At 35.7% G+C, this 13,158-nt stretch overlaps 1 protein-coding gene across 7 annotated transcripts in view; it reads left to right on the forward strand.

Moving 5' to 3' along the window:
• The first annotated feature begins 838 nt into the window (after window positions 1-838).
• The window catches only part of kif21a (kinesin family member 21A), a 48,203-nt gene continuing 35,883 nt past the window's right edge, over window positions 839-13,158 (forward strand). For 4 of the 7 annotated variants that reach the window (XM_087797319.1, XM_087797318.1, XM_087797321.1 and 1 more), the window contains exon 1: window positions 840-1,114. In XM_087797319.1, the coding sequence (XP_087653445.1) occupies window positions 1,074-1,114 (41 nt within the window). In that variant the 5' untranslated portion in view covers window positions 840-1,073. Of the gene's footprint in view, window positions 1,115-13,158 lie in introns of all 7 variants that reach the window. The other 3 variants (XM_087797315.1, XM_087797317.1, XM_087797316.1) reach the window with 1 other exon arrangement.

Here is a 13,158-nt window from a genome sequence, read left to right on the forward strand (position 1 = left end):
TGTGTGTTATTGAGAAAAATAAAACGTCTGCATTGTCCTAATGAATTACAAACGAACCCCTCAGATAAAATGTCGGGTCTTCTTGTGGATTGACAGTGACGTGGGTGAAAGTTTGGGATCAATAAGATACTGGGACTCTTGCAACATTTTTCGTGTGACCTCACAGACGTTCTTCTAGAAGAATGAACAAATAAAAGAAAGGAAATCACTCACCTACTTTGTGGAACTTGGTAGAACTCTTGTCATGTTAAACTCTATGGATTAATTAAGGGATATTTCAATAAATAGCTCACTAAATATATATTTTTTAAATGAGTAAAGACCTCTCAGTTCCTGCCTAACCAAGATAAAAACACAATGTCATGAAAACATTAAGTAAATTGGTGATCTTTGAACTGTTTGACTAAGAAAATGTTTCTAATAGTGACCGCTAACAATCTTGTATTTATTATTTTGTTAACTCTCATCACATGTTCCCTATATTCTTTTTTTTAGGACTTTTTGCCCTTTTTTGTGGATATTTTTCTCCCTTAGAATAATTTGAGTTAATATTGAATTATTTAGAATAAAACAGTTACTTACTTTATATCCGTTTTTATTATTATGAAGGGTTTACAAATATAATAATGGAAAAGTTATGTCTATTTCGTGTTTCCTAATAATAAAAAATCTAGACAAATCGATCATCTGTGACGTCACACCGCTGCCCCGCTCAAAGTGGGCGTGGTTTGCTGACGCATTGCGGCTCCCTCCCCGAAGCGCCGCGCGTGCACGCGTGCCGCTCTGTGTGTTGTGATTGCGCGTGCCCGGGCACGGTTGTTGAAGCCCAGCTGCAGCGTCAGACTTCATGTCTTCTCGAACCGGAGCATCCGGATCGAAGGGAGTCGAGATGCGAACCCGTGGTTTCCTCGCGTCGCTGCTGCACTTGTGTGTGTAGAGAACTCATGGACGAGCTTTTTGCGTTTTAATGGCGAGAACGAGGAGTTGAGCCGCCGGTGTTTGCTGGACACTCTCACCTTCGCCGGTTGACATTTTGGAACGTTTTTTCTGTGTGTTTGTTCCAGTAAAAGACGATGACGGGACTGGACGAAAGTTCAGTTCGCGTGGCGCTGAGGTGAGTTGAAAACAAATCTCCATCATGGAACCTTCCTGTTCTTCACCTGTCAGTCAGCGCCGCGGGCTTAACGACTTTCAAATCACCTGCAGTTTTTTTTTTTTTACCCTGTTCTGATAAAGCCATTTATCTTTCACCTTCTACCTCAGTCTCGTAAAGACAAACGCGTGAAAGTGCGAGTCAATCTTCAACTCGACGCCCTTTGCACAGGTGCGCACCGGCTAGCTTTAGCAGGGATGAGCTCATGCTGCTGGAGATCAATGATCCAAGATGGACTGATAATCGATAAAAGCAGGGCTTTGACTGACGCTGGTTCTCTGAGAGAGGAGATCTTGTTGTGCAGCTTCTCTTGACAAGTCAGCTCTTTGTCAGGATGCTGTAGCCGGTCCTCATCCTCCTCATCATCCGGGCCCACTATCTCAGAGTGAAATCCTGACTCATGCCTCCCTGCAGAAGGCCTCCTCTCAGGTGGAACAATGAGAACACATGAAGTTGGATCCAAGTCGCATTTATTGCATTTCTCTGTTGCAACAAAACAAAGGAAGGGATAACAAAGAAAATGACTGTGGACTGAAACCTGAGTCTGAATTAAATATAAGTAGATATATTTGTAGTTTTATCTTCAATTATTTCAAACAATCTCAGCAACCATGTGAGAAATATATGTAGTTAAGATGCATTCAGCTCAAGATAGGATTCAATATATATTCAGCTCATGTTACGATTCAATACAATATAGATAATAGACATTTAGCTCACAAGATGATTCAAAATGTTCTATTCACTCACGACACAATACAATACAATATATTCAGCTCACTATACGATTCAGTACGATATATTCAACTCATGATACGATTCAATACAATATAGATAATAGACATTTAGCTCACAAGATTATTCAAAATGTTCTATTCACTGACGACACAATACAATAAGTTCCTTTCATCTCATGATACGATTCAACATGATATATTCAGCTCAGGATACCATTCAATATATGTTCAGCTCACGATACAATTCAGTACGATATATTCAACTCACGATACGATTCAGTACGATATATTCAACTCACGATACGATTAAATAGGATCTATTCAGCTCACGATACGATTCAATACGATATATTCAGCTCACGATACGATTAAATAGGATCTATTCAGCTCACGATACGATTCAGTACGATATATATTCAGCTCACGATACGATTAAATAGGATCTATTCAGCTCACGATACGATTCAGTACGATATATTCAGCTCACGATACGATTCAGTACGATATATATTCAGCTCACGATACGATTAAATACGATCTATTCAGCTCACGATACGATTCAGTACGATATTTCAATATTCTTGGATCAATTTTTCATAAATGAATGTAATGAAACACAGCATTTTAGTGACATATTGTGATCGTTTCGCTGTCTTTTGGTTGAATTAACAGAACTGAAAACCAAATTACGTCCAAACATAATCTTGAATAGCAGCTTGAGTCGACTGTATCATCTCGTACTCAGTCATTACCAGGATCTAGTGGGATTTAATTGTCCCTTTAGCTGTGGAGGACATAATAACTGCTGCTCTAGAATTACGGTACAAAAACAAAGTATAAGTGATGTTATTTACAAAGCCATCATAACAAGCATCATATTTTATTATCAACAATCTGATTCATTACCTCATCGATATCCATCCTTCATCCAGACACTGAGTGCTCATGGGAAATGTAGTCTCCCGTCGGGCTGAACACCACTTTAGTCCATTGCATAGAGCTGCTATAAATGAATCTATGATAAAAATAATAAATAAGGATGAATGATATATTTTTAGTTTTATCCAGTCATTCTACAGTTTTAAACTCGGATAACCACAAAAAATTAAATACATTTTTATACTGTGCTCTCAATTTTCAATTCAAATAAAAATAGTTTGCAGTTAAAAATAATATATAATAACACACCACAAGTTTAATAATACTTTTTTTTTAATTTTTTTTTTACCATTTTAAATCTGTATCCAAATTATATTTTTGTATAAGAAGCTAGACTCACTATTTATTGACAGTACTGATATTTATTACAAAAATAAATAATCTGAAACTTATAAAGGCCTAAAACTGTCGCTTAATTTTCATTTGTTATTAATAATAATTATATATATATAATACATGTATATTCTTTTTTTATATTACCATCAAGAGTTGATCAACATGATTCTTTTCTCGTCAAAATTAAGCATGAATCGTGCTCTTGTAATCTTGATGACAAAACATGAAAATAAATAAATAAATTGAAATATTTTACAATATAAATAAGTTTAAAGCACAGCTCATCTGATTTTGGATTTTGGAACCAGTAAAAATGTTTAGATATACTCAGCCTTTTTACAGTATTGCATTTTAAACAAAAATTGGATTTTAATATATAATATAATTTTTAAAGCATGTTATTGTTCATGGTGTTTTTTAATCTGGTTGCATAAGAAATATATATGTTATTTACAGATATATATAAATAACACTATTTTAATTGATATTTTAAGACATTTTTACATCCTAATAAGTAAATCTAAGGTTTTTCGGGATTGAAAAACCCTCTTTTCATGAGGTCATGCATCTTACAATGGTCATATAGATACTAAAAGTGTTTACCATATTTGTTAATGTTTACGACTGATTATTTAATGATTTATGAGTCCGAGGATTGTTTCTGTTGTAAATGTACTAATGAGGGCTTTTCTCCTCATCACTCGGTCCTTGTGAGGGATTTTCAGTGGCATGTTTTTTGACCCCTAGCAGCTGCCGTACGGTTAAGTATGGAGTGTTGACAAGACTCCCTGTGCACGTGTGCGAAACGGTAAAAAGCCACCGCCCACCGACCCCCTGCTGTGCAGGAGTAGTCGTCCTGAAACGCGGTGGAAAAAGAAAGATAGGGTCGAACAAGACTGCTTTCAGGACCTCCGAGGTTCCTTCCTGTCCTTTCAAAGAAAACCTGAACTCACATTTTCTTGGTGTTTACTTTTGCAGTCTCTGAAAAGAGTTATGTAACCTTTCTTTGACAACGGTACTGCAGGGTTATTTGCTCGGTGACATCATAACAGTTTGTCTTGCATTTAAGGTGTACATTCAGGTGGAGTCGACATAGGACTTGTTAAACCTGCCGACTCGAACGACGCATATCATCAGGCTCCTGATTTTCAACTCTTTTTCAAGCTAAATACAATTATTTTCTCAAGTAAAGTTGCAATATCTAAAGCCAAGACTCCCATTTCTCTCTTGCAAGGACTTGTTAATAGTGTTGCTTTGCAGATAATCATGACCACTAATGATATTAAACCACTAACCTTCTCCAGGCTTAAGTTGGAGGCCTGCAGGATTAATGGGATGACAAAGAGACGTGCGAAAACACGCTCGGCCTAATCTCATGCTCGCTGTTCACAAGAGGCAGCGTTAACTTGGTCAATCTTGTTAACTTGAGCTTGTTGTTAAGGCAGGTATTCAATGAGAAACTTCAATTGGAATTGTGGTAGATTGATGCAGGTCACATGGGGTTGTTATGCAACTATTTGGTGTCACTGATAATAGTAGTTTTGTGCAAATATTGTTGTACAAATATATTTACTGTGTGTAAAAATGGTAGATGTGTATCGAATCGAGAGCTGAATATATCGTACTGAATCGTATTGTGAGTTGAATATATCGTATTGAATCATATCGAGAGCTGAATATATCGTACTGAATCGTATCGTGAGCTGAATATATCGTACTGAATCGTATTGTGAGCTGAATATATCGTACTGAATCGTATCGTGAGCTGAATATATCGTACTGAATCGTATTGTGAGCTGAATATATCGTACTGAATCGTATTGTGAGCTGAATATATCGTACTGAATCGTATCGTGAGCTGAATATATCGTACTGAATCGTATTGTGAGCTGAATATATCGTACTGAATCGTATCGTGAGCTGAATATATCGTACTGAATCGTATCGAGAGCTGAATATATCGTACTGAATCGTATCGTGAGCTGAATATATCGTACTGAATCGTATCGTGAGCTGAATATATCGTACTGAATCATATCGTGAGCTGAATATATAGTATTAAATTGTATCTTGAGGTAAATATATCGTCATTTTGTGGCAATGACAGCATTACTAAGTCAAAACGAGCTTCTTGCTTCATTAAAACTTCATAATGTGTGGATTTTCCATCATTCATTTGTTACTTGCTACTGTGAAGTGAAGGTATCGGTTCCGGTTACATGTCGGCAACATTAAACTTGACTGAAAAAAGTGTATCGACGTGTCAAGTAGAGACGTTTGAGACAGTTACAGCAGCAGAATAGAAATATTATAAATGTATTTGTTTTCCTGTGCAGACTTGTTCCTCATTCTTGACAGACCTGTACCAGTCTCCGGACCTAGAGTTTCAAACTTGCTTGATGAAATTCCTTGAAAATGAGCATTTATTCTCCTGCTCTCTCATTGAAGGATTAAGGGAGGGACTCGATCGGGTCAAGGGAAAGTTGGAATTATGTTAGTTGGATTTTTAAATTCATCCAAATTTGATTTAGTTTAAACCATATATTTTACAATATGCATAAGAAATCTCTAGAATTTCAGGGTTTTTTTGTTACAAGTAAGGGTACATAAACGGGTGCAAATGCCACTTGAATATACAAGTATGTCAAATTACTAGGTTAAGGGGGATTCTCACAATTTCAGCTACTTTTGGCAATGTTCTTCTGACCTCAACGAAAGCAATCTCAAGTATCTGATTAACCTGTGTATCACTGGGTATTCTAGGCAGCAAGAATAATATATATTCTTGTTTTAACCCTAAGGGTATATGTTGGTTGTCTGGTTACCTTCCAAATATTTAAGAGTTTATCTATACTTTTTTACTATAATCTAGGTTCGAGTTTTTGGGAGACCTTTTTGCTCCGTCCGTTTTGTTGCTCAAACAATGTCCTCAACACAGTACAAAGTTTCTCAGAACTTCTTTGCTTTTGTTTGCATGCAGTGAGCCACGTCTGTGTGTCAGAGGTCAGTGACCCCGAGTACTGAGGTGTGTCTCTTTATAGGTCGGTATATCAGTCCTGCCACATGGAGAGCAGGTGACCGACCAAGGTTTCACAGAGTCCTTTTAAAAAAAAGTTGAATTGGAATCCTTTCCTAAGAATCTTTCCTGGCCATAGGTGAGCTTCACATATTTCAAATAGATTCTCACTTTCCTAATTCTAAAAAAAAAAAAATACTGGTGTTGACCGGAGATATTTCAAGACGGAAACGAAAGGTTAGCCCAGATGTTTGTTCTCTCCTCATGACCCCGTTCCTGAAAAAGAAGGCTCTTCAGTTCCATGGTTCTAAGCTTAGCCTATAAACTCAAGCGCCACCAAAATAGACGCCGACTTCTGGTGGCACAGCAGGAAGACCTGGGTTATCTTGGTCACAAACCACGGAGGAGTCAGCATATTTCTATGTCTGCATTGATGCTGGCACATCGTGTGGGTATGTTTAGGGCAGGAAATGAAACCCCCGTGTTGTCGCAAACAAGCTTGTTGTGTAAAATAAATGGCCTGTGATTACAGAGTACAAGAACGCCACACCCTTGTCGATGTGCTGCTGCTTCTGCTTCTGTCTGTCCACTCTAAACTTCCATGATTCCTCATCCCTTCCGATTTGGTCTGGACTGCTTCTGCTCTGCACCAATCCTTCCAGATAAGGGCTCAGCTAAAACAGTGAAGGGCTAAATCCGGAAGTAAGTCTACAAATAGGATGTAGACATAGCTAAACGTCAGTCATCAAACTGCCAGCAGATCATCACAAATAGGACTGATGGTCATAAATAGTTGTGTTTGCACAGAGAGATGTCGGCTTGTTATCCCGTCTGGTATAGTTGTGGAGCATGATGGGACTTTTTTTTTGTCTTTTGTCCTTATCTATCAATAGGACATGATAAGGAGCTAGGATAGAAGTGGAGAGTCCCAGAGAACCAGGTGAAGTCCCTTAATATCAACTGGTAAAGTGGAATTATTAAAGGCTTCTTCTCTCGAACGTCTTCAATTTTAGCAAAGCATCTTACTCACAACTGTGCTGAGTGAATTACAATGTTCCACCGCTTAAGACAATAACTTCGAACATGATGAAGATATACATTTTGCTTTTTTGTGGATGTTCACCGTAAATTAGACGCTGACAAAATGCATACTATTTTAAAAAAACAACCATTTTTGATGTTAACGAATGTTTTCGTTTACTTAAGTATTTTGCTTTTTACTTAAAATCTAAAATATATCAAAATGTATTGTTGTAAATTGCATAATGTACTAAAACCACACACAGGAACCAGCACATTTAAAATAATCCCTTATTAGACAAAAACTTAGTCATTACATTATTAAACCGACGCCCTTGTTATGGTGTCACAATATATCAGAAAAAAAGGTATAGATTTCGATTTTCGCAATGATACAATATATTGCAATACTTTAACAAGTATATTTTGTAGTATTTTCAAATACTTGACTCTGGTGTTGATTTACAGACCATGTGACTCTTGACAAAGTTGTAAATGTTTTCATTTGTCTTGAAACAAAAACCTCTGCTTCTAGATGTTTTCGATTCAATTGTATCCTCTCGTCCTCAGTCATTGGCGGGATTTTGCCGGATTTCCTTATTCTTTTAGTTGCAGAGGATGTATTGACTGCTGCCATCTAGCGTCCTTGAAGTTTAACTGCAACACAAAAGGAACAAATAGAAATGGTGAATATTTATGTTATTTGAATTTACAGTAAATAAAATAAAAATCGATTATTATTATGTATTAATTATTTCATTTTGTACACACTTTGAACTAAACTAAATAAATGGACCTATAAAAAAATATATATATATATATATATACTGTATATATATACTGTATATATATATATACTGTATATATATGGCTTGAAAGCCAAAGAAAAGTTAAACTTTTAAACTGTACTTCATACATGCTAGTTGATTACAGTGTTGTATTTATCTCACAAATAATGAACGTTTGTGTAGTGAGCAGGTCTTCGGTCCACATGTTTCAAGTTCAAATTGAAATGTAGAACGATCTGGGTTCTACATTTCAATTTGGTTTGGAGCTGAAAAACATGCAAATAAATATAAGCATGTTTCGACTGCAAATTCATATCTGCAAGTGTGTAGAGCTGAACCCTGGTGCAACACTGAGGTGTTCGTTGAAATCTACTAAGCAGCAAATGGTTAACTCTTCGTGTGGAGGACTGACTGCTGCTCGACCTCAGTGCCATGTTTACCTAACCCATTATCTGCTATCTGGTTGCCTTGAGAGCACGTGATGGCAGCCTCGTCTGTCCTCAACTAAACAAACAAGCAAATACTTTTTCAGATTTTTGCAGATACTTTTACACTAATTTAACCAAAAATAAGCTCCTTAATGTTTTGACATCCACACACATCCATCCCAGAATTTTCATTATTTCTAACAAATACCTTGACATTTGCTTGAAATTCAGCCAATCTTTGTCACATTATTTCTGCACGTTTTCCATCTGTTAAAGTTTGGAGAATCTTCTTGCTTTTGCATTTCAGCTCATACTTTTATTAGGGATCTGATGGTTTTCTTTCGTGTTTGTAAACCTATTGGTTTGCTGCATACATCATTGGTAGAAGTTATTTAGCCGATGACCTTAAGAGTAGGCGTGCGAGAAAAAAATTGATACACAGATAAATATAGTTTTTTCTGTTGTTTTTTTTCCACCATACTACTCTTTATGGAAATTCAACAGCACTGTATTGATTTATTATTTTATTGGCTTTTAAATCATATTTAAATGTTTTATCTTAGATCTGTTCTGATTTAATTGTATTCAATTCAGTTGGTATAAACTATAAAGTAATCCCATTTTTTATTTATTTACAATTAACATACAACTATTGAAGGCGTTCATTTTTGTGTTGCAATTAATCTTCCAGCTGCTAGATGGCAGTACTCATTAGGTCCTCCGTATATAAACGAACAACGAAATCATGCGAGATCCAGGTGTCGACTGAGGACGAGAGGATACAGTCGGTCCAGTTGTTTTTAAAGCTGATGTTTAAGAACATTTTGGCTTTCAGTTCTATTAATCAGAAAATGGTGAACAATCACAAGACACAATGTTTTTTTCCTTCTTAAACCTGAAGTTACCAGATAACTAAAGTTATTTCGGTATTCAATGGATAAGTCCTAAAAGCATTCACGATAACTTAAATTAAGACTTGTTGTTGGTGGTTCCTAGTCTGCACTTTTATGTTAAACTGAAAAAGGGATTAATATTATTATGAAAATATTTAATAATTGTTGTGTAATGTTTTAGAGCACAATTTAATCCATAGACAGTATAAAATATGGATCATGTATCAGTGTTCAGTAGTGAAGAAAACCAGGCTGTTATTATGCTTTTTAATGTTTTTTTTGTCCGAGTCAGTACATTTTTTTTTCAACTCCATGTTGACTCCTTATGATCTCTCACCAACTCCTACTGTTCCCTTCTAACCTTTTATCCTCTCATTAAATATCCAACCGTGCAACGCTCTCTAACCCTTGACCCACAGGAAGCAGTAAAGTCATTATCAGTGTGCTGCAGGGAAGCAGCAAGGACATGTTTATTTGGAAAGAAAACTTTCCAAAAAGCTCCGGGATGAGAGTTCGGTGACGATGCACGGACACAGCTTTAGTAGATGAAACCGTACTCAAAGAACAATTCTTCCATTTGCAAGTCAAGCCCTAATTGACAATTTGAATAAGAAAGAACATGTCAACCTGTCTGATGATGAATGAACTTTACTAACTAACATTTCCTGCTAAACTGGTTTAATATAAGTACTAGGAGCACCTGGAACTAACCTTTATACGAAAGCCTGTAAAAGAAAGTCATAGTCGGACCGAGCATGTTGTTGTTTTGTAGTACAATAATAACATTGGCTAAAATGATCCAGGGTTTGTCACAATACTAAACAAAATACACATATACAGTATTCAATTGAAAAGCAATATTAACAAGAAATTGCAAAAATAACTGTTAAAACATATTAAATAATTATAATAAAAAAAGTTGCGCAAAGGAAACTGCAACCAAGTTAAAAAGTGTCAGGTCTGAGGTAGTGCAACAGATATAAATAAATACATTATAATTACAAGAATATTTTGAATTTTAAATTTCATAGTTACAACCATACACAAGGATCAATACATTTGAAAATTGTGTCCGGATACAGCATTCTAGGATTGGTACTTTTGATAAACTGTTAAATTTCTGATCCAAAATGATATTAAGAACCCAGTTTTACTTCACTAACTTGGTGTATTTGCTGCTCAGGAAGGCACTTACCTAAGTTATTTGTCAATAACTTGGTATATGGCCGATGAAGCTTCACGAAGCATTGTCCTTAAAATCCTGTAAATGTCGCTCTCTGCTCTATAATATATTGATTTGAACAAATATTCTATTAAAACACTAATTTTCAATATTTAGGGAGCCACTTACTGAGCTCTAAAAATATGACACCGTTGAAGCTTTATCAACAATTCACTTGTAAATTGAGTATTTATAAAGTGACATACTCAGTTATTAAACACATGAAAAGAAAACGGTATCAATTAATGTTAACAGATCATTATGTGTATATATAGATATATGTATGAAAAACATCACTGTCAATACTAGGGATAATTTCTTTTTTTTATAACTTAATTTTTATTGTGTCTTAATGACATTTTCAGCCTAAATTGTAAATTTAAGAAACAGTCACTTACAGTGAAAGGCTCATGACCAACATAATCTATTCTATTACAGGCTTTGTTATCATTGTTTTGTGTAATATCACTTACAGGTCAGCAAATATCAGCCGTTGGTTTATACACAGTTGTGCGTGTACAGAAGCATGTTTGTACTTGTCGGCGGATTAGATTTGTGCACAGACAGAACCGTGTGTTTGCCAAACCAACCAGTGTATGTTGAGGTAATTATCACACAAGATAATGACACTATACACAGCCTCGGGGCTGTTGGAAGATTTAAACCTTGTTCTTTCATGTTGTTGTTGTAAAACTCTTCCGAAGATTAATCTTTTTCAATAAAGATTATTGTTATTACATCAAATGATTAATTGTAATTTTGTAAGTGGATTTAAGCGCACTACATGTTGACTAAAGGTTGCCGTCTTGTGAAGATATTTTTATTGTTTATGATCGATTAAGGCAACGTCATTGACTAACATGGACGTTTTTGACTAAGTTAAGGATGTTGTGGTGAATTCTTTGGGCTTGATGCTCGACTCTCTCTCGCTCCTCCTTTTGGCATCCTTCACCGGGCCTCCACTGCAACCTGCTGGGATCGGATTATGGTTTTAATTCTCTGCTTCTGTCGCCATGGCAACCCTATCCTTTGTCGGGAACATCGTAGTGTGCCTGGCTAGAAATCCAGGGATACAGTATTGGAATTAAATTAGAGGTCCTGCAGCTTAATGGCAGCTCTGGATTTGTCTTCTGTGTCTGACTGATCTTGTCTCGTTTTTTTTTTTTAAAGCCTAATTTTGAGTTTGATGGAGGGGGAGAAGAGAAGCCGTTTCTCTGGTTCTGTACATGTGTGGAGGATATTATTATTACAGCTGCTCTAATGGATAACAACAGTTTGATGTGTAAGGATAAACATGTCTTTGCTGTCTTGTAAACAATTGTACTTTTAGCTTCTTTTTCCTCCTTAAGGACTCAAGCAAGATAATAATACATTGCATATATTGCAAACGCTACACTGACTATTGTTTTACATACAATTGTTTTTTTTTTCATTTACCAAATTTCTTACACAATAAAGTCTCTCCCTGTTTAATTTTACAGAGTGCATGACTCTTGAAGAAGTCGACTGTATCCTTTTGTCCTAAGTCATCAGCGGGATCACAGGGGATTTCATTGTTCTTTTACCTGCGGATTGCAGATGATGTCATGACTGCTGCCACCTAGTGGCCAGACGTTTAATAGCGACACAAAAATGAACATATTATTCAAATATTAGCATGCGAATTGTGAATAAATAAATAAGTGATTGAATGATTTAACTTTATCTTTATTTAAATGTTAACCATATATATATATATATATATATATATATATATATATATATACAGATTTGAAAGCCAAACATTACCAAAAAAAATAAAATAAAAAAGATTTATTTTAGGAAAAAACACCCACCCATCTTATGTTTTGACTACAAAAGCATTAATTTCTGATTAAATATATGATATGGTTTTCTGTTCACTATGCTACTGGATGGCAGTTTGCCGGGATGAGCCAGACAAGCAGTCTCTGCCCTTGTGAACCTTAACACCCGACATCGCACAACCTTTAACAAAGGTCTCTCAGACTTGTGGCTAAAAGTCCGATCTCTAAAGATAGCTACACAGCTGTTATCTCCTCCTCTGTGGTGCTACAATACAGATAAAATATCAATTATTCGTAAAAGAGGGACATTTGCAGCTGGATTCTTATAACACTAACTATTTTGTTTTCAAACAACTGCTCACAGTCGTGTAATTGACCATCAAATCATTGGTTAGCAATGTTTTTACAGGTGTTTTCGACCACAACTTTTAGTTTTTCATCACATTTATGGATGTTAAATGCATTTTTCCTGTTAATAACTTAACTCGCAAAGCTAGCATCTATTATGATTACAGCAAGAGGAAAATAATTTTGATGCCTCTTAAATGTTATTTACATTTGACTGTATATTCTTTAAATTTCAATTTTGATAATCCATTTTCAATTGACCGTATACCCTGAAAAATGAAAGAATGTTTTGTTGTAATTTATTGACTCTTATTTTATGTATCATTTTGTCAAACCAGTTACGGTGCATCTTCACTTACATTTGTCACTGGCAAAACGAAAACGCAACAGGAAAACACTACATTTTCCTTTTCGGTTGTTATCCATCACAGATGGAAACTTGGCAAATGTTAAAGTTCCACTTAAACCTAATT

The sequence above is a fragment of the Callionymus lyra genome, chromosome 8 (genome assembly GCF_982586985.1).
Source record: "Callionymus lyra chromosome 8, fCalLyr1.hap1.1, whole genome shotgun sequence".
NCBI classification, from domain to species: Eukaryota; Metazoa; Chordata; class Actinopteri; order Syngnathiformes; family Callionymidae; genus Callionymus; species Callionymus lyra.